General features: G+C 35.8%; 1 protein-coding gene across 1 annotated transcript in view; it reads right to left on the minus strand.

The window, feature by feature from the left end:
• Positions 1-894: 894 nt before the first annotated feature.
• The window catches only part of LOC124776251 (integrator complex subunit 13), a 311,412-nt gene continuing 288,300 nt past the window's right edge, over positions 895-24,006 (minus strand). The window contains exon 13 of the mRNA XM_047251124.1: positions 895-982. Within this exon, the coding sequence (XP_047107080.1) occupies positions 955-982 (28 nt within the window). The 3' untranslated portion in view covers positions 895-954. The remainder of the gene's footprint in view (positions 983-24,006) is intronic.

The raw sequence follows: 24,006 nt of genomic DNA on the forward strand, positions 1-24,006 counted from the left end.
GCTTGTTGCAAATAAGTCCATTTCCTGACTCAAGATATATGAAAATGCTGCGCAATCCCGAATGTCCTCTCAGACACTAGTTCTGAGGGCCCACTAAGATCCTACATGGCATTGAGTATGGCCCTCCTGAAGCCATAAGTTCTGTATTTGCATAGCTTTCATGGGAACACAATCAATGGAAGGGGCAATATTGCGCAACTATAAACAACACTACTTACAGGCCATGAACTTTCTTCTGTTGAATTCCAACACACAGTGGTAGACACTTCTCCTTCTTATATGAAGTTGAACAAGATCTTCTCATACACAACCAACATTCAACTGTGAGTTTTGAATGAGACATCCACTGCATAACCTTTTCTTACAAACACAGAAGGTAGAAGGTATTACTGCTACCTACATTGTGCAGTTGTGCCAAAATTATTTCATCTGCATATCACAGCATGCAGTGCACTTCATGCCAATTTGATATTTGTTGCATTTTACCTTCATAGCTTTGAAATTTTAAAGCCAGAATTGTATCAATATTATCTGCCAGGTCAGTTTGTTATATATCTACCCCTCCATCCAAGATAATATAATGTGTCTTCTCTGTAAGGAATGTATATATTTTCATTTAATGAAGCATATCTGTAACAATACTTGCATAAATTCATAATTATTATTCTTAAAAGGGTTAGACCAATATGGAGTAGTCTAATATTTTAGTATCAGATACACATTAGGTGACACAGTTGTTTACCACTCTTCCTAGGGCCTTTCAGTTTTCTTGTTCTAGTCTCTTCAGTTGGAAGGAAAATAAAGTTACCTTTATTTATTCAACAAGTTTAGTATTAGGACTTTACAATTGTAAACAGATTGAGTGTGATCTCTGGAACTAAGTATTATCATCATCCTCATAAACGTCCTCTTCTTTTGTCTCCTCCTCTACAGGCAGCTGTGAAGAATCCCTATTCAAGGAGATGAAATTGGATTTTCGTGCCTGAAACATGAGTGAAGCAGTAGCAATAATTTTTATTCTGATGTGATATGATAATAGTATTAACTGTTTTTACAATAATACTGTAGTTGAGAAACTCAGTCTTAGGACCACTATTGTTTATCATATATGTAATTGACCTCTCATCTAATACAAAAAGCAGAACTAGTTCTGTGAGGGTTAAAAATTTCCCAGTGTACATACTGTTCTACAAAATTTCAGGTGAACTGCAGGATGTTTGTAGCTTCCTGCCACAATATTTCGGTGCAAAATCTTCAGGCCTTCTTCAGGTGATGCTGGCAAAAACACACTGAGCTCTGGTATTTAAGGACCTGCTGGCAAATGTGTGCTGGATTCATATGACGTTTCGTGTGCACTACTTGAGTGCGTTTGATTCTGCTGCGCAGCGCGTCCTCCATGGTGAAAACTCGCCACATCGATATCAGTTCGACTGTCTTCCTGTGGTTCCATCACAGAACAACACTGTCTACGGAGGTCACGAAGTTTTTCAACAATTGGATTCCATGCCAAATTCAATTGAAATCTGCCGTCTCAATTACTAAGAGACTCACTGTCAGACAGTCATATTTCCATGGATTCATTAATAACAGAACTCCAAAAGTTAGACATATGGGCCACAATTTTGGTCTCACTGTAATTCATTACATGATCAGTGGAAATACAGTGTTTGGTGATGACAGATTTAGAAGGCTGAAGGAGGCAAGTATGCCGCTGTTGTACTATAATGTGATCCTGCACAGTACGTGTCGTTTGCCATATATAAGATTTGCCGCATTCGCACGGAATCCTGTAAACACCTGCCTTGCACAACTCCAGGTAGTCTTTGAAAGATCCCAACACTGACGAAATTTTTGCAGGAGGGCAAAAGATTGCTTTCACTTTATATTTTCCTAGTATTCTGCCTGTTTGCACTGAGATGTTACCAATATATGGTAAATAGGCAGTTGTTTTAAAGGTCTCTTCCTCTACTTTGCTCCGTCGCTTACAGGTCTGTAGTGCTCTCTCCACTTGCTGGGACGAATACTCATTCTTGAGAAACACAGTCTGCAGGTGCTCCAGTTCCGTTTGCAAACTATTGGTATCAGAGATGACGTGGGCTTGGTGAATCAAGGTCTTCAAAACACCAATTGTTTTTGCCGGATGGTGGCAACTAGCGGCTTGCAAGTAAAAGTCTATGTGAGTGGGCTTTCTACATACTGAATGACCAAGTGTGCCATCACTCTTACTTCACATCAAGGTGTCTAAAAATGGCAGCGATCCCTCCTTCTACAACTCCATAGTAAGTTTTATTTATTAATGAATCCATGGAAATATGACTTGTCTGACAGTGAGTCTCTTATTAATCAAGGTGGTGGATTTCAATTGAATTCGGCAAGGAATCCAATCATTGTAAAACGTTGTGACCTCCCTAGCCAGCGTAGTTCTGTGATGGAACCATGGGAAGACAATCGAATTGATATGGACACGGCAAGTTTTCACCACAGACGGCGCACGGTGCAGCAGAATTGAACACATTCAGGTAGGGCACATGCAACGCCAAATAAATCCACCACGCATGTGCCAGTGGGGCCATAAATACCAGACCTCAGTGCGTTTTCACCAGTATCACCTGAAGATAGCCAGAAGACTCATCACTGAAATATTGTGACAGGAAGTTACAAACGTCCAGCAGCTGGCCCGAAATTTTGTGGAACAGAACTAGTTCTTTTTGCAGATGAGACTAGTATTGTAATCAATCTGAACATACATTGGCAACAGAAAAAATGATAAATAATATTCTTAAAAGTATTATTGCATGGGTTACTGTAAATAGTATCACTCTAAATTTTAAAAAGACGTAACATATTCAGTTCAGCACAGCTAGACGTACTACACTAGTGATAAACATAACACACTGCATGTAAAAACTAGGGTGGAAACATTAAACATTTTAGGTGTCTGTATTTATGAGTATTTAAACTGGAAGAAATGCATTTTAGAGTGCCTAAAACAACTTAGTTCAGCTGCATTTGCACTCTTAATTATTACAAATTTTGAGGAGAGATAAGTCAGTAAGTTGTCATATTTTGTGCATTTTCATTCAATAATTGGGTTGATATGGTGGATGAGGCCAAACAGCGAGGTCATCAGTCTCATCAGATTAGGGAAGGAGGGAGAAGAAGTCAGCCATGCCCTTTCAAAGGATCCATTCCGGCATTTGCCTGAAGCAGTTTAGGGAAATCACGGAAAATCTAAATCAGGATGACCAGACACAGGATTGAACCGTCGTCCTCCAGAATGCGAGTCCAGTGTGCTAACCTCTGCACCACCTCACTCGGTCATTCAATAATGTCATATGGAATCATTTTCTGGGGTAGGTAAACTTACATTAGGAAAGAAAGTGTTCATTGCTGAAAAACATGCTGTAAGAATAATATGTGGTGCTCACACATGATCATTTTGTAGACACCTGTCTAAGGAGTTAAGCATTTTGGCTACTGCTTCACAGTAAAATTTTCCTGAAGTTTGTTATAAATAATCAACTGCAACTCAAAGGTAACAATGATAAGAGCAGCTCAAAGGTAACAACGATGTACATAATTACAATACCAGAAGACAAAATGACCTTCATTATTTCACATTAAGGTTGTATTTTGTACAAAAGGGACAAATAATTTTGCCACAAAAATTTTTGATCACTTATCCAATGATATAAAATACCTGCAGACAGAAAATTAAATTTGAAAATTGAACTGAAAAAGTTTCTCCTTGACAATTCCTGCTGTTTTGTAGAAGAATTTTTAATTTTGTGATGTGTACCAGGTCATGAGTAGGATTATGAACTTGTGACATTACTAAAAAATTTATTACATCAGCGTATTTACATAAAAATGTGTAATATGAACGTGAAATAATTCACTCAACATCATTATGATCAGCTGTTCAAATGATCCGCAGAACATAAAACTGACTAACAAATTGGCAGCCTGCATACACAGTTTAATAGTGTGTTGGTATATAAGATTTTCAGATGGTACATCACTATTTTTGTTGCAGTGAGGCAGTATTTTTCATAGTAATATTAAATTAATGTGTATTGATGACTATGGTAACGTAAAGCTGTCCTCAACCCAAGGAGACTTTGAACATTATGTCTGTTACTAAACGTTGTTCTATTGGAGATGGCATGCCCTAGCATAGCTCCAACTATTTAACTGATTTATCCAGCCAGTTGTAAGGAACCTACTGTTTAGTGAACACTCCAAACCATAATGCAACTTGCAGTTTCTCACAGACAAAATCATTGCCAGAGATGAAAGAAGTAACAAGTCAAAAATTAATCCTAACATTTACTGAAGACTGAACTCCAAACCTATGTACCATAATCTGTCACCTATTCACTCGTTACCATAAAAACAGTGAACTTAATTTACAGCTAATAGAAAATGTTGAATTTCTTGTTTAAATTGAAAGGAATCAAGATAAAATTATAAGAAATGGGGTGAAGTGGGTGAGGTCTATACGGCCTGCAGTGTACCATTTGATGTCACTTGAGTCAATATTGAATCACAAATACACTGAGATGAAACAGCAGTAAAATTACAATTTTACTACACCACAAAGTTATCAGATGTACTGGAAGGTGTCATTCATTTCATTTAAATAACAACAACCAATATCTTAAATATTAATTGTGAGAAATCTTGCTCAAGCACACAAAAACTTATGATGTAGTGGACAAACTGATAAAAATTTCCCCGTTTATGTAAAGTTGAAGCTCACATAAGGTGCAAACACCTGGGTGAAACAAGCAAAAATATCATGAAACTTAAAAAATATCTCAAACTGAGTATAAAAGATTCTGCATATAATTAAAACTCATGGCACGTATCTGGCTAAAGAAATAAGCCATTGTGTAGAAATATTTTACTCTGTGAACAAGGTTGAAAACTATGGAAATAAATAAAAGTTTCTAAACATCAACCATCATTTTCGCCAACTTTACCACTAAAAGAAAGATACATGTCATATTCTTCACCAAAACAACCTGTGCAAGTGCAATCCTTTTTGAGGAGCGTTTTGCAAATTGTTTCCCTTGTCTTTAGTAACAGCATGGTACAATATAGTTTATTCAAAATGTCTGATAATCTCTAAGATTATATAAACTCTGAAGGAAGGAAGAAAGAGAGAGGTTTAATGTGTTGTCAGTGATGAGTATGTTAAAAATGAAGGACAGTTTCATACATCACAAGAATGAAAAGAGTATAAACTGTGTTCTGTTTGATAGGTTTCATTCCAACATTTGCACTGATTGATTTACGGAAATTGAGGGACACTACATCTTAGTGGCAAGACAGGGATTTCAACCCCACTCCTCTCCTACACAACTCCAGTGTTTTAACCACTGTGCCATTTTGACAGTGTAGTTGTGCACTATGAAAAATATATCTGGCAATATTAAGAAAAGGATAGTTGTTACAGTCTTCTCGTTGTGCCTATCTACAACTGAGCATCTCTGCTATATGGCGAGTAACAACTATCCTTTTCACAATATTATTACATTCCATCCTGGATTTTTTCAATATACCTAGCAAGAAAATAGCTGAACCATTATATAAAATTTTCACTGAACAAATAAACTCATATCATTTGCTGGCTAGAGTCACAGTATATTGCTATTGTCATATGAAGTAGGGTATTGTAAAAGAAAAATTTCCAATAGTGTAATGTTAAGGCAGTTTAAGTTAACAATGTTTTCAAAAACTGTAATAGTTTATTTTTACTGAAAAGTAAAATAACTATATCCACTGAGGAGAACAATCCACTTCCCATAAATAATTTGTAAGGAACCGTATGTGAAACAGCTTCACACATCTGATTACATTACAAATGAGTTAGTGTGTTAAATATTTTACATTAAGAATTCAAGAAAGAATAAGTTCAGAAGAAGTTTGAAATTATGTCTTAAGTTTCTTGGACGTTGAAGTGTTGTCAACATCAAACACTGTATGAATGTTGTCTGGATTATTTGCCCTCCATTTTAAGCAAGAGCTAGTTTTTCACACATCCTGATGTTAATGACATCACATCTCCTGAACTATGCATTGCAAAATGGTTCAAACGGCTCTGAGCACTATGGGATTTAACATCTATGGTCATCAGTCCCCTAGAACTTACAACTACTTAAACCTAACTAACCTAAGGACATCACACAACACCCAGTCATCACGAGCAGAGAAAATCCCTGACCCCGCCGGGAATCGAACCCAGGCGCGGGAAGCGAGATATGCATTGCACAATGATACAATTTTTCAGATACCTTCAGTCATCAATGTGGATAATGTCTGCAAGATGTGTTGTGAATAGGTTTAGTAGTGTGGAATTCACAAACTAAAATGTCATACTTGATGCTGAAGTTTTACTGTGTGAATGGTAAAAGTGTAGAAAGTGATAAAAATTTTCTTTTCACTATTTTGTGGGGGCTGTCAGTAAGACACAGCTTTGTGAAAGTTTGAAATTATGTGTAAAGTTTGTTAAAATTCTTTGAGTACCTTCATTCTCAAACAAGAATATAGTTTGTGCAATATGAATTATTCATTGTGTGAATTCAAGAATGTCCTGCAGAGGGCTGTTTAAGAAACTGGGGATCCTAAGTACTGCTTCCCAATATATTTATTCCTTAATGAAATCTGTCATTAAAAACATTTTTTTTTCAAACCAACAGCTCTGTTCATGGATTAAATACTAGAAATAAGAATAACTTTCATGAAAATTTAAAATCACTTACTTTGATTCAGAAAGGTGTCCACTATTCAGCAATACACGTTTTCAATAGCATGCCAGCAGCTATAAAAAGAATAACTAATGAAATTCAGTTTGATAAGAGTCCACAGGATTTACTGGTGGCCAACTCCTTCTACTCCACTGATGAATTTCTTAGCAGAAATTTTTGATGCTTGTATGTTATTAATATCACATAATGTGAATATCACATACAATGTAAATTCTGCGCATATTTTATGCAGTAATATGACCACTGTAAATAAGCACTGTAAAATGGTTTTTTTTTTAATTTTTTTTTTATTTGATGATGTGTGGTTACAATACCCTAAGAATTATCATATCCACCTAAGTGTACTGAACATTTAATATTTGGTAACAAGTTTTATACTCTTTTAAAGGTAAATTTGCATGCCATTAGTTATTCTACCTCAAGATATATTCATAGTTTCTAACTGTAATATTTGTTTTAGTCCCATTCTTACAATGTCCAGTAAACTGATTACAGGAACTTTTATGGGAACTTTAGCAACAGTTTGATTTTACAATGTTAAACTGAGAGACATCTGTCCATAAATTATTTGATAACCTTCTGTTATCTTTACTATAGTATTGTCTCTCAATATACTCATAACAGAGGCATATTTTAAGATTACATCTAAAATGAATTAATTAATGAATACTTGATAAACCCAAGACTGTGCATTACACTTCCATTTCAGGGACAATTCTGTACCATCCTATGAAGCAAGCTAATTGCATGTCGTGATTCCACAGGACTTAGTACAGCAATTGCTTCTCAAATAGTAAACCAATAATCAGTTCTATTGCAAGACTGGCAAAAGAGTATATAAAACTTCCAGAAAATGAAGATGAAATAGAAAATACTAAATTAAAGTTCTTTGGTACTGCAAAATTTTAGTAAAGAGGAACACGTAAGAATTCAGTCATCTGCAGGTGAACTTGCCAACATGTTTAGTAACAGAAAAAATAATTTTTCCATAAATGTACAAGTACTGGCCAATGCAGTGCTACTTACCACAGACATCGTTGCAAGATGGCCCAGTTCAACACAAGATAATAGCTAACCTCTGCACAAATAGTAGGTTAAGGGTACACTTACAAAGAGGAGACTAAAAGTTCTCATGGTTATTAGGCAACAGTGCACATCTATTGAACATCTATTTAATGACTTCATTTGATGTCCTCAGGAGCAAGGCAAAGGGGCTGTATAATGAATCTCACATTCATACCAGAAATGTAACAGAAAGGGTTTTTAGTATTTGGAAGTGAGGATTTCCAGTGTTGTCAATAGGCTTGAGATTTGAGTTAGAAACAACCTTGACAGCTATTGTTGGTTGTATTGTATTACACAATACAGCTTAGAAACAATGAGAAGATGAGCCTCCTCTAGAGCCAAATACTCCCTTAGAAACTTATGAAGTTTACCATTCAGCCATTGTAGAGGACATTCAGCAAGCTACAGTGAAGCCTGCACCAACTGAAGACTATTTTACACAACTGTGAAATGTTATATTGATATAACAGAAAAAATTGTTTGACACCCGTACTTACAAATTTTATTCAAAAAATTAAAGGCAACAATATAGTATTACAATATAAAATATTTATTTACAAATTTTGTCTGTTTCTCAAATTTATTTTCTTGTTTAATTTTTTGTTCATATTCTAACTGCCCTAAGTCATGGCTTTCTCCCTCCCACTCACTCATGTCTTTGCCTTTCACATTCAAGCATCTCCTTAGCACACTTCTTTTCTTCTGTATAAAACACATTTCTGGTGTGCAAAGTTTCTTTATTAGCATTGCCACTTTTCCTTTTTTTAAACCTATCCTCAACCGTTAATTCAGGGCTCGTAAGAGACTTGAGGTTTGCAGATGACAAGTATGACCACATATGTTCTTCCTCCTGCTCCTCTGTCATTTCAATAACAATAGTTTCAGTTATAGGCTCATTACTGAACTCAGTGAGGCTGCAGGTTTTTGCAGACCAACTGCTCATTCCTTTCTCAGTATCTGAAATCAAAATACAAAATCAGTTAACAAATTACACAAATATTTAAGAGACAATTGTGTAAGGTTTTAGTTCTTTAAAGTGACATATGATGACAAAAACATAAAATGCTAACTGAAATGAATTAAATTGTGGCAATAAACTTACGTACTGTGTTTCCATCATATGGATTATCCAGTCCAATAGTGGTGGTATCCATTAAGCCCAGTAGTGTTTCTGCATTCTTGCCATGGTTGGTGGCTGGTTTACTACTCCATCCTTTTAAGAAAATATCTTTCTTTCCATCTGCTATTTCCTTTTTGACTTTTTTCTTCATGTTGTCATACTTACCTCTTAAAATTTTTAGACGTCATTTGGTGACACTCGGAGCTTCAAACAATTCACCCACTTCACCCCATGTTTTGCTTTCCTTCACAAAAACTTTTAAAACAATGGAAAGAACTGACACGTGATCATATATATACCATAAACAGTATACTAAGTGCTACAAATATTGTACAGATTTATTAACTTCCCGTAAGAGTTAACTTTTAAATGGTAAGAACCAAAGTGAATTTATTGTAAGTTTACTCTAACCATAAAGATTACTGGAGGTTAATTCCTACTCTTACTTTGCTGGTCATTGTAAGAACAGGCCTAGTTGTTTTAAACCTTTAACATAAGATTGTATTTCCTAATGAACAAAATAAGACAGATTTAATATTTTTAAATTCAGTCAATAATTATGTAAAACACTGAAAAGCCAGTTCTTGTTCCTACTGGAAGCTGTTAGATGTGCAACCTTCAGTTGGGACCAAGGGGCTGTGCCAAGAATTAGTTATTTAGTAATATATACTTGAACCAGAGGTAATGTATTGGAACTGAAACTTCATAACAGATTAAAACATTCACAGGCAACACGCTCATTTAATACCCACCCAAGAACACTTCATAAGCTTAACTGAACAAAGGTTTTCTCCCAGAATTGCCAATCCATATGCAGGGCAGTCTCTGTGAAGCTTGAAAGTAGGAGATATGTAATGGCATAGTGAAGCACTGAGGTGGATCTTTGATCATTTGGCATAAAAACCAGTGACCAAAGACTACAGCCTTGGTTTATGTCCTGGTCTGACACAAATTTTCAATTTTTCAGGACACTTTATTACATTGTATGCAACAATGTACAATGAAAAATTTATTTTATTCATTCTGGACTTCTTAAACAACATGATACAAGTTATTGCATTTCGTTTTATTGTAACTCTCAGCTATAAACAAATAAACTACCATATTGTATAGATTTTTGTTCATTGGTGTCTTATGGAATAGTGTTCTGAGAAATCTCATCTTTTACACAAATGTGTATTATCAGTACAGTGCTTATAAATAACTACTTTAGTGATATCTCATTAAAGCTCTAACTATTTAAACCACAGTTCCACAGTACACATTTTCCCTAATAAATGCTGCTGTAAATAATCCACTAAATGTCTAATAGTCCTGTCTATGATTATAATTCTAGACTGAAAAATAACCTTAATTAAGATTGTCTTTGGCATGAACTACTGAACAGCAAAAACTTCCAGTCACTTGCCAAAATGTGTAAAATACCTGAAAATAACAAAAGTTAATCTTAAAAGTAACCTGGAAACATTTCTGCTTTACACCTCTTTCCATCCCACAGACAACATGTTATTTAATACCATATGGCATATATAGCATAAAACAATAATTTTGACAATTTTTTACTACAGATATGAGTGGTGCCTGATCTGTCGGACATTTTCAATGGAACAGACACCATTTGCGATGTAGCAGCTGGGACATAGCTGTGAAGAGTATGGGTGAAAGAAATGGAAATGAAATGTGATGGGAAAGAAACAGAAAGGAAATAATGACTTCTAGCTGCACAGCACATTACAGCAATGCAACAGTGAGAGTTGAAAATTTGTGTTGGACTGGGACTTGACCTGGATGCTCAGCTTCTCTAGAATAGTCACCTTAACCACCTTGGCCATCCAGACACACTTCTGTCAGACCCAGATTCCCACAGCACAATGATCCCCACCCATAAACCACCTACTCATAAATTTTTGATTTCCATAAGAGTTTAGATGTTGGTTGCATATCCACACTGAAATTTTTTCACCATACAGCCATTTCACCAATATTATTGTAGGTATGAGTGGTTTCTATGCTGCCAGACATGTTGAACAGAACAGACACCACTTGTAATTAAGCAGCTGGGACATATACATGAACAACTGGTGTGACAAGAATGGAAAGGAAATGGAATGGGAAAGAGATAATGAGGAAATAATGACTTCCAGCTGCACGGGGTACTGTGGCAATGTAACTAGTTATTTTCAAGTGATTGTATAGTATAACCCATCAAATGGATGTAATTGGGTTACAGCTGAAGCACTGTCTACTTTCACAACAGTGAAAAAATGTAGGAGGCTAGCCAACAGATAACACCTGTTCTGCTTAACAGTTAGGCTTGGTAAACACATATCCTACTAAATACATACTATGACTTTCCCCTTCTCTGCATGTTAAGAAATCTGTGGAAGACGGATAACTTTGAGCTGGTACAGAATGTTTCTGCCTGTTCACATCTTTAGCTACTAAACAATACATCAAGTGATAACATTACAGCAGGCACTGTCAATGCAAAGTTAATTCTAATAAGCTGTCTGCCCCATGAAAAAGAGGTGGGGCTTGTTTGTCCTATACCTCCTCCACCACAGTAGCCCATAAATTAGGTTGCTTTGATGTGCTTTTGCTCCAAGCATCCCTTACAAAGGGGTAAAGTTATATTGTGTCTATAGCATGTGACATCATCAATGTAAACAGGGCATGTTGTCAACATTGTTTCAAATACACTGTAGATGTTTTACTGGGAAGCCCTTATATATCCTCCATACAGTCCTGATCTCTCCCCATGCCATTTTCATGTTTAGCCCTGAAGAAAGATATTCATGGCATCAACAGACATGGAAATGTATATTATTATGATTTGAGAATCAGAGTTGTAGGTGGACAGCTCCTATGTTGTTTGTTGCAGTAAAATGTCAAGAAAATATACTCATCTTGAATTATTATTGCTGTTGCTCAGCTCAGCGTCTTGTAAAAAATTAGAGTATGGGTCATCTGACATCCAGATCTTTTTGATGCTAAGAAACAACCATGAAACTGTTAGTAAAGAATAGCTGTAGATTGTTCCTGAAATCATTTTTGTCAATAATAGGGTTCTATTCAATTGTGTAAAAACAGTTGCAGAACAATTCCTGAAACTAAACATTTCTGAACATAAGACGAATGTCAATAAGTATATGGCACATGGTTAAACATGGAGGCAAGTACCAGGCTTGCTACACCTGTTCTCCTCAAACACCTAACATATAGACTCTGTAAGACTAATTATTTTACAGTCAACAAAGGCCTTACATTGCACCAGTACAAAGAGCTTGTTAGATGACACCGCAGCAAGTTTGTGTAACTTTTATACATGAAATGTTATTTTGAACATAAACATATTCTGTAGAGAATGAATGAATGATTCCATAATGTATTTTTAGTAATTTGTGTATTTCCAAAAGTAAGATTATCAGTTGTTAACTGGCAATAAAGAGACAAATCTGATCAGAAATAAAGTGAAAATGTAAAAAAAAAAAATATTGATGCCCAAAAGACAACAGAAAATGTAAAAAGATAAATGAAATATCATATAAAAATAATCAAATAGCACAATAAGTCTAAAAGCTCCCATTTATAACATAAGGTATGCAAATTTCAAAGAAACACCATAAGAATATGAATGGTATCAGACGATTCATTTGACACAGCTGTGTCATCAACTACTATTCAACAGGAATTGAAATTTTTCCATGAATACATCAATCACATTGTATCATGGTGGGATAAATGTATTAACAGTCATAGTGATTTGTAGTGATTACTTTTGAAATAACAGTTTACTTATTTTTTACATCTACTTTTGAAATAACAGTTTACTTACTTTTTACATCTGTGTCATTTCCATATGACTGTCACACCACATTAGAGGGGTATATGTTAATAGAATAGATGAGTTACAGGAGCAACCGCCTGATCACAGACTGATCTGGCTTTAAAACACTAACCAGTGTGGCCTTATTGTATTGGTACTGAGAACAGTCAAAAGCAAGGGAGACTACAACTGTTCTATTTCATGGGAATATTAAGCTCTATGCATAGTTTAATGATGATAGCATCCTCCCACATAAAATATTCCAGATGTTAAATGGTCTCCCGTTTATATCACTGAGGTGGGAACCAACCACAGGAAGGTGTTGTCATCAGGAAAAATAAATTTCACTTTCTATGGGCTGGAGAAAGGAATGTTAAGACCCTTTAATTTGGTAGGTAGGTTAGAGAACTTTTAAAAGAGAAATGGGTAAGATGAATGTAGATAAATGGGAATTGGTGAAGATCAGTGGCAGGAATAACAGGATTTCTAACCAAGTGAGGACTGGCTCTACAATATAAAATCAAACAGATAATGCTGGTGTAGCTCTAATGATGAATAACACAATAGACATGTGGTAAAAACAGCATTACAGCAAGCAAGATAGACACGAAGCAATGTATCACAACAGTAGTACAAATAAATATGCCTACTAGCTACAGACCTGATTGGGAGGGAGGGGGAAGATGGATAGACAGATAGATAGATAGAAAGAGAGAGAGAGAATTTATGATGAGGTAAAAGAAATTATTCAATAAGTTAAGGGAGACTAAAATTTAATTGTGATGAGAGATTGGAATTCTGTAGCAGAAAGAGGAAGAGAAGGAATAATTGTAGAAGACCATGGACTGGGAAAAAGAAATGAAATTGGAAGCTACCAGGTAGAATTTTGCACAGAGCACAATTTTTGGTTGAAGAATCATGAAAAAAGATTGCATATGTGAAAGAGACCTGGAGTCACCAGAAGATTAAAAGACAGTTTATATAAAGGTAGAATAGATTTAGAAACTAGATGTTAACCTGAAAAAAATTTTTGTTGATATGGAATTATACAGACAGTAAAATGCAGATTACAGCTGAATGAACTACAAAAAAGGTAGGACAGTAAAGAGATATCACCTGGACAAGCCGAAAAAACAGAGATTATTGAGAGAGTTTCAAAGACACATTATGCAATAAGTAACTGAAACTGTGGAAAGAAACACAAAAGAAGATGACTCAGTAACTTTGAAAGATGAAATACTGTAAATTGCAAAAAAAGTCTAAGTAATGTTTATTTACTGTTAATGTTGTTTGCACTTTCAGTCATTAGACTACCATCAGGAAAAATGGTTATGTTATCCGATAATCATCTGCTAATCAAAAATGTAAATTGAATTAACATTAAAGCATGATTGTTTTTACAATTAAGGTCAGAAACTGGTGTATTTCCATAGACATTATGGCTAACATTATTGTAATAGTTAAAGCAGCAGAGGAACAACTAGGCAAAAAGACAGGATCCTGCAAAAACCTTTGAGTATTAAATTTGACTGATGAAAGGGCAAAATTTAAAAATGCTGTTAGTGAAGCAGGCAAAATGGGTGCGTAAGAAGCGAGACTGACAGAAGGTGCAAATTGGCAAAGCAGGAATGGCTAGAGAAAAAATTAAAAGTTGTAGAAACATGCATGACTATAGGAAATACAAGAAATAGTCATGAAGCTTTAATAGTCAGTTTGAAAAAAAATCAAGCTGCTAACATAAAATCTAGTGATAGTGTTTATATTGCAATTATTACATTCTTGTTTAAGTCTGTGGGTCTTTTGCAGTGCCATTTTATTTTGGCTCCTCTAGTGGCATGATATGGTGCTGCAGGGATTTCAATGTGTACTAGGACTGCAGACATGTACCTGTGAATAAACAAAAATTAACTACCTAACTTCATGTTTTTGAGGTGATGATTAAAAGTTTATGATTACAGCTCATAGATGCTCCATATAGGAAAATTTAAGAAATCTTTGCAGAAAAAGGAAGCAATTGAGTGAACAGGAGTTCAGATGGCAAACTAGTACCATAAAAAGAAGGGAAGGCTAAAAGATCAATTAATATATATAGAAGAGCTCCAGAAATTTCACAATTGCTGAGATCACTGAGAGAACCAAACATAACAAAACTTTTCCACCAATTTGCAGGGTAGTTTGACGCCCAGTGTGACACAAGCCATGCCTAAGCTGAGGGGTTCACCAAATGTACTACAACTGTAAGATTTCTGTGCAGGACATATCATAATTAGTAGTGGCCGATTGAGACACCACAATATGAGGGTCTTCAGAGGAGCCCAAGTGCAAGATTTGTATACAGTGTGTATCATAATTAGAAGCTAAAATTGACAAGGATGAAAGCATACAAGGCAAAAAGGGGGGGGGGGGGGAGGGGGGGGGAGGCAGGGCAGCAAATTAAAATCTGTTTGTGTGGAAAAATGTAGTTGAACCAGCCCTGCTTGTTTGTTATTTAAGATGTATGAGACAAGCAAAACACTCTCAAGCTTCAATAAGAATGTAATAACCCCAATTTCAAAGAAGGCAGGGGCTCACAATTGTGGATATTACCAAACTATCTGCTAATAAAGTGACACAAATTATCTATAGCGGACAGAAAACTATTGGAAGCTGTCTTGGAGAGAAGGATGATCAGTTTCAGTTCTAGAGAAATGTTGAAATATACTGATCCTATAACTTAACTTACAAATTTGTCTGAAGAAACGCAATTCCACATTTATAATGTTTTGAGATCCAGAAAAAGTATTTGACAGTATTGACTAAAACACACTCTTTGAAATTCTAAAGTTATGATGGATAAAAACAAGGAAATAAGAGCCAAAGTATATGAAAATAAGACAGTAATTCCAGAATGAGATTTTCGCTCTGCAGCGGAGTGTGCGCTGATATGAAACTTCCTGGCAGATTAAAACTGTGTGCCCGACCGAGACTCGAACTCGGGACCTTTGCCTTTCGCGGGCAAGTGCTCTACCAACTGAGCTACCAAAGCACGACTCACGCCCGGTACTCACAGCTTTACTTCTGCCAGTACCTCGTCTCCTACCTTCCAAACTTAACAGAAGCTCTCCTGCGACCTTGCAGAACTAGCACTCCTGAAAGAAAGGATATTGCGGAGACATGGCTTAGCCGCAGCCTGGGGGATGTTTCCAGAATGAGATTTTCACTCTGCAGCGGAGTGTGCGCTGATATGAAACTTCCTGGCAGATTAAAACTGTGTGCCCGACCGAGACTCGAACTCGGGACCTTTGCCTTTCGCGGGCAAGTGTTCTACCAACTGAGCTACCGAAGCACGACTCACGCCCGGTACTCACAGCTTTACTTCTGCCAGTACCTCGTCTCCTACCTTCCAAACTTAACAGAAGCTCTCCTGCAAACCTTGCAGAACTAGCACTCCTGAAAGAAAGGATATTGCGGAGACATGGCTTAGCCACAGCCTGGGGGATGTTTCCAGAATGAGATTTTCACTCTGCAGCGGAGTGTGCGCTGATATGAAACTTCCTGGCAGATTAAAACTGTGTGCCCGACCGAGACTCGAACTCGGGACCTTTGCCTTTCACGGGCAAGTGCTCTACCAACTGAGCTACCAAAGCACGACTCACGCCCGGTACTCACAGCTTTACTTCTGCCAGTACCTCGTCTCCTACCTTCCAAACTTAACAGAAGCTCTCCTGCGAACCTTGCAGAACTAGCACTCCTGAAAGAAAGGATATTGCGGAGACATGGCTTAGCCACAGCCTGGGGGATGTTTCCAGAATGAGATTTTCACTCTGCAGCGGAGTGTGCGCTGATATGAAACTTCCTGGCAGATTAAAACTGTGTGCCCGACCGAGTCTCGAACTCGAGACCTTTGCCTTTCGCGGGCAAGTGCTCTACCAACTGAGCTACCGAAGCACGACTCACACCCGGTACTCACAGCTTTACTTCTGCCAGTACCTCGTCTCCTACCTTCCAAACTTAACAGAAGCTTTCCTGCGAACCTTGCAGAACTAGCACTCCTGAAAGAAAGGATATTGCGGAGACATGGCTTAGCCACAGCCTGGGGGAGCAGGAGAGCTTCTGTTAAGTTTGGAAGGTAGCAGACGAGGTACTGGCAGAAGTAAAGCTGTGAGTACCGGGCGTGAGTCGTGCTTCGGTAGCTCAGTTGGTAGAGCACTTGCCCGCGAAAGGCAAAGGTCCCGAGTTCGAGTCTCGGTCGGGCACACAGTTTTAATCTGCCAGGAAGTTTCATTTAAGACAGTAATTAATGAGTGAGCATAAAACATCACATTATTTAATCTGTACACAGTAATTAAAGTTTATGGAGAACATATTGCCAATGACATTGTAATTCTGTAACAGACAGTAGACAACTTGGAAGGTCAGTTGGATGTAATAGATAGTATCTCGAAAAGAGGTTATAAAATGAACACTAATAAAATTAAAATAAGGATAATAGACAGTAGTCAAAGTAAATTTGATGATGTTGGGGGGGGGGGGGGGGGGGGTTAGATTAGGGAATGAGATGCTAAAGTACTAGATGAGTTTTACCATTTGGCCAGCAAAACATCTGACAATGACTGAAGCAAGGGACTGGCAGACTGTAGACTGGCAATAGCAAGAAAGAAATTATGAAAAGCAAAGATCTGTTAAAACTGAATATAAATCTAAATGTTACAAAGGTTTTGGTGAAAGTATTTGTGCAGATTGTAGTCTTGTATGTAAGAAAAATCTTGACAAACAGGATGAGAATAGAAGTGAAATGTATTGTTACAGAAAAATGTTCAACATTAGATTGAGTAACTAATGGAGTGGTACTGAAATGAATTGGAAAAACGATAGTTTTACAGCAAAATTTGCCTAAAGAGTAGTAGCTTGGTAGGACATGCCATGAGGCAACAAGGAATAGTTAATTTGGAATTGAAGGGAAGTAGGAAAAAGTGGATGATAAAAGCTGTGGGGAGAGAAAGGCTTTTCTACAGTAACCAGGTTCATGTAATTGTGGATTGCAATCACTCTACACAGAAGAAGAGACTTCTTCATGGTAGTTTAGAATGGAGAGCTGTATCAAACCAATCTTCTTCACACTTAGGTCCACAAGAACTACAGTTGTGTTGATACTTTCATTACCAAATCATTTGATTACTCATCTGGGAGCAAAGGTAAGACAGGTCAGCCTATGTGGCTTGTAAGTTCCAATACAGTACTTAATTCTAATACCTATTACCTAATTTAGTATCCAGTTCACTGATTCTCTCTTACTCTGCCAACCAGTATTTACACTTGGGTCATTCCATATCAAATCAACTAACAGTTTGAACCTTGATATCTCAGATTTGGATGATTTTTTTTCAGGTAATGTACCACTAACACTAGTTTAAATTTGAAATTTCAAATTTTTCTGACCTTTGGTTTTTGAGTTTCAAGGGTTTAAAAACCAAAAAAATCTCTGTTTTTGATCAATCGATGATTGTTTTAAAAAACTATACAACCTAGAAAGCTCAAACTTGCACCATTGTTTTCCTCTAAAAATTCCCTTCAATTTGATATGTAACATGAGTATGCTACCTAAATCTGAAAATTTTAAACTATTCCAGAAAAAACATTTTTCTAAATTTCCAAAATACGTACCCTCGGATTATTTTTATAAAAGTTGTATATGTTGTCCAGTCTAACTGACTTCATGCATGCAAAATTTCAAGATGGGATCTCAATGGGTTCTTGTATAAAATAATATTTTACTACTGCAATACACACTAGTGAGGTGAAAAGCAGACTAATTCTAGGCTATGATTACTAAGGTAGGCCTATGTAATTCTAACAAACTTAAATTATTATGTTAGCCTTTTTATGCAACATTACCCTCTGATTGTTTGTTAATTCATCAAATGATATTTTAATACGAGAATAAAATATATAAAAAAAATCACTTAAGAATCTTATGATTTTATATGACATTCACTCTTTATTATAAAAAAATGTGAGATTTTCATATAGGGTCAAGGCTCTAGTTCTGGCCACTACCTCACTTATGGCCACCTTGATGTAATGGGTGCAATTTTAAGCTCCTTTGGAATACCAGACAGTACTACCATAGATTATAATAAGCAATATGAAATGTGCTATTCAATTGTCTATAGAAACATTTCTTTGTTTGGTCTTGTTTGAAGTCACTATTTAATGAAAAGATCTGTGTTGCAGAAGTTGAGTTATGTACTGTTTTTCTTTAAGCAACACACAAATCTGTGTTTAGTTGGTTTTTTTTCTTGAAACTTAATTTATTGAGAGGTAAGATTAAGTATCATATTTTCATTTCCTACAAGTTAAATATGATAAAACCTAAAAACATGTCATTAATGTGGCCATAAGTGGGGCCTCAACCCTACATTAAAACGTGTATGAAATAATAATAGCAAAAAACTTATGAGTACTCTATATTGTACTGTGTTTTAGTGTTAAGTTGTCCAAGTGATCTAGTATAGAGTATTGTAGTCTTAGTGTACGTCGTGCCATGTATGTGGTAATATATCAAACATCATAAAATACGATTATTTACTATATTCATTTTTTCTAGAATGTTCCAAATAATAGAAATGTAGTTATTTAAGTTGTATATATATACACTTACTTTTTGATAGTAGAATTTGTTACCTTACAGAATTGGCATCTCAGAAGAATTGGGCGATTATTGCTGCTAAATGCTGTAACACTTTTAAAGTGGAACAACATAAGAAAGTCCATGTACAATCACTAAGAAATGTAACAGACTGGATGTGCTCTCTAGACATAGGAATCATTAGTGGCATGAAAATATGTGATGTATATAGGAAAAAGGTTAGTGACAAACACAAAACAGAAGAAGAAGTTTTACCTTGCTGTAGCGAAAATGTAAACAATTCTTTTATTGATCCTCAATCTTCCGTAGACTATTTGAACAAGTCACTGGAACTAATTGGTGAGTCACCACTTAAGAAGAAAAAGTTTGTTGTGCCTACCTATACAAAGAACAAACTTGATAAAATGAATTCTAGCTTAGAAAAGAACTTACTACCAGAATCAAGCCCTGAAGAAGTTATTACTGAACATTTCGAAGATGAATCGGAGATTATTCAACAGTTAAAAGAAAAGTTTGCTCAAACAACAAAAAGGAGTGAAAACATGATGATTTTGTCTATCTTACCTATGAGTTGGAGCTGTCAGAAAATAGAAGAAGAATTTGGAGTGACAAACTACATGGCTCGTGCAGTAAAACTGTTAGCAAAAGAAAAGGGAATTTTGTCAAATCCTAATCCTAAACCTGGAAGAACTCTAAATGAGAATACTGTTGACTGTGTAAAAGACTTCTACAATTCTGACGATGTTAGTAGAATGATTCTGGGGAAAAAAGATTGTGTGACCATAAGAAATAAAGATGATGACGATGTTAGTAGAATGAAGCTGGGGAAAAAAGATTGTGTGACCATAAGAAATAAAGATGTAAAGATCTGGGTTCAAAAGAGGCTAGTGTTGGCAAATTTGCAAGAAATATACCAATTATTTAAGGAAAAGATCCCTGCAAACAAAATTAGGTTCTCCAAGTTTTGCAAATTAAGACCAAGGAACTGTATCCTGGCTGGAAGAATTGGCACACATACTGTTTGCATGTGTACCTTACACCAAAACATTAAGCTAATGATGAATGGTGCTAAGATGCAAAAATTTGTTTTGGATGGAGATAAAACTGCTTTGAAATTTTATCATTCCTGCCTAGTCAAGATGATGTGCAATCCACCATCGCAACAATGTTTAATGGATATTTGTAAAGAATGTCCTGGTGCCTCTAGACTTAAAGATCTATTGAATGCAAAGTTCACTGACAATATGATTGATGAAGTTACCAACAAAAAGTGGGTAACTGTAGATAGGTGGTTGATGGAAACTGCAGTAAAAAGTACTGATGACTTTATGGATGAGTTTTTGGACACTCTAATTTATAGCTAATCAGCAGAAAGAATACTACAGCGAAATCAAGGACAATTTAACTGAAGGCTATGTAGTAGTCAACTGTGATTTTGCAGAAAACTACTCATTCGTAGTACAAGATGAAATACGATCATTCCACTGGACTACCAACCAAGCTACACTGCATCCTTTCATCATATATTATAAATGGGAGGGAAAACTAAAACAGCTGCAGTATGTCTTCGTATCAGATTGCCTGAAACATAATACAGTCACTTTCTATGTATTCCAGAAAAAACTGCTAGAAATCATAAAGCAAACCTTGCCTTTTGCACTTAAAAAGATTACTTACTTTTCTGATGGCAGTGCTGCACAGTATAAAAATAAGAAAAACTTCCTTAATTTGTGTTTGCATAAAACTGATTTTGAAGTTGAGACAGGGTGGGAGTTCTTTGCAACATCCCATGGCAAGAGTGCATGCGATGGCCTTGGTGGAACTGTTAAGCGACTAGCTGCTAAAGCCAGCCTACAAAGACCAAATGACCAATAAATCTTAACATCCAAATCACTTTATGTATTTGCCATGGAAAACATAAAAAACATTGACTTTGAACATTGCACAACAGAGGACTATGAACTGACCAAAGAATACTTACTTCCTAGGTTCAGTGAATCAAAAGCGATTGTGGGAACACAAAAGTTTCACCCATGTAAACCCTGCACAGAGAGTCAAATTACTGTCAACATTATCATTTTAGTCTGGATGAGTCTCTTGAATATATGACAACACTGAACCAAATAACATCTTCACATATGGAAAATATTGCTGCTGGTTTTGTGACAGTAGCATATGATGACTCTTGGTGGCTAGGATGCATTGAAGAAAAGTACAATGACATGTACCGAATAAATTTTTTGTACTCAAAGGGACCAGCCCAGACTTTTTACTATCCTCAACCAACAGATACATTAGATGTCCCAGGAAAAACTCTTTTACAAACAGTGGATCCAACAACAGCTACGGGAAGAACCTACACTTTAAGTGCTAAAGAAATGAAGTTGTCTTCTCTTGCTTTGGAAAAATATCTTAAAAGATCATAAAAGAAGCATGTTTAAATTATGTTACACCTACCCTCCTTAAACACTAAGTTGTATAAATACCATGTGTATTAACTTTGTAAATACCAATTAGTATTAGAAATAAAGTTCTATCCACGCAAATATCAACAAGTTAATCTTTTTCCCAGGTGAAATTACTTATATGCCAATTTTTAATATAAGGAACTTGTTGTAAATGATTACAAATAACACTGGAAAACCAAGAAAAAGATAATCTCTGCCATTTACAACTAAGGATGAAGGTGAGTGGCCTTATTCAAAATTTCAAATTGTGGCGCGTATATTACCAATTAAAATGTGCTCACTTCCTTCTGATGCATAGTTAAAAGAATCATGAACATTAAATTAAAACAATACTATATCATTTAATGAATTAACAAACAATAAGAGGATAATGTTGCATAAAAAGGCTAACATAATAATTTAAGTTTGTTAGAATTACATAGGCCTACCTTAGTATTCATAGCCTAGAAATAGTCTGCTTTTCACCTCACTAGTGTGTATTGCAGTAGTAAAATATTATTTTATACAAGAACCCATTGAGATCTCATCCTGAAATTTTGCATGCTTGTAGTCAGTTAGACTGGACAACGCATATAATTTTTATAAAATAATCCGAGGGTACGTATTTCGGAAATTTCAAAAAATATTTTTTTGGAATAGTTTAACATTTTCAGATTTATGTAGCATAATCATGTTACATATCAAATTGAAGGGAATTTTTAGAGGAAAACAATGGTGCTCTCTTGATTGTATAGGTTTTGAGCTACAGAATTTTAAAACAATCATCAATTGCTCAAAAACAGGGTTTTCTTTATTTTTTAACCCTTGAAACTCAAAAACCAAAGGTCAGAAAATTTTGAAATTTCAAATTTAAACTAGTGTTAGTGGGTACATTACCTGAAAAAAAAATTCATCCAAATCTGTGAGGTCATGGTTCAAATCATGTAGTACAATTGGTCTTTCATCCATATCTCTTTGGCCTATGTTAGAACCTGAATAAATGTGATCACATTTTATTGTGATTGGCTTTTCTTAGAACTTGATTAAATGTGATTATATTTCATTGTTTTTATTTCAATAACTTTTTTTATTGGTTGAAATTATAAATATTATAGTAGAATAAAGTTATAAGCATATAAAATTACAAACAAGGATAGTTATGCAGAGCAATTTAGTATGCATAGAAAATTATTTTATCAGTAGCTGTTAAATACTGGGAATATAATAGCAGTGTAATGAAAAATTGGAAGGTCAATGGCAGAAGAGGATGTACTTGAGGACATACAAAAGTTTAGTGTCAAATGGTATTGCCTCATGAGGAGAATGGAGCAATTTTATTCATGAAGGTGAGACTTGGAATGGCAGCCATAAGACAGAAGAGAAGGGAAACATGTGATGTAGTAATAGAAGACAGAGAAATGCAAGGAGATCTTTTATGAGACAGCAACACTCAGTAAGAAAAACTATAACAAAATGAAAAATAAAGAAAATACAGTTGTTGCGACCTTGCAGGTAGCTGTAATTTTGTACATATTATGGATTATGAAGGTGACTGATGACGAAGTCTCATGGTTGCAAAATTGATTGCAGTAAAATCTGAACACTTTAATAAATAACAAAGCTCTGTAGTAGATATGTTTTGTGTGGTAATTCATGGAGATTAAAACTTTGTGCCTGACCAGGGATCAAACTTGGAGCAATGCTCTTGCTGAATTATGAGGACGATTTAATGAACAACACATATAGTATCAAAGCGAGCACCACCTGTGAAATGACCAGCTTTTATGTAAACACTGTTTGGTCTTTTACATCAACATGACTACCACAAAGTTATCAGTTACAATGAATGGACATAGGCAGAGGGTGTATAGTGACAACACACAATATCCTGTTGTAGTGCGTGCACTACAACGTGACAGTCATGACCTCGATACCTGTGTCACAACAGGTGCCATCTGGATTCATCCTCCAGACACCAGTTTCTCAAATACCACAGGTGGGAACTGGTGCTACAACATGTCCTTGGTTCTCATCACCCACCTGTCCTTAATTTCTTTGGTATCAGCATTTCTTCATGGTAATTATTCTTCCCTCACTCAGATTTAGTTTTCTACAGCTTTCATTTTCAAACCTGTCAATTTTTCACC

This window comes from Schistocerca piceifrons, chromosome 2, assembly GCF_021461385.2.
Source record: "Schistocerca piceifrons isolate TAMUIC-IGC-003096 chromosome 2, iqSchPice1.1, whole genome shotgun sequence".
Classification (NCBI taxonomy): Eukaryota; Metazoa; Arthropoda; class Insecta; order Orthoptera; family Acrididae; genus Schistocerca; species Schistocerca piceifrons.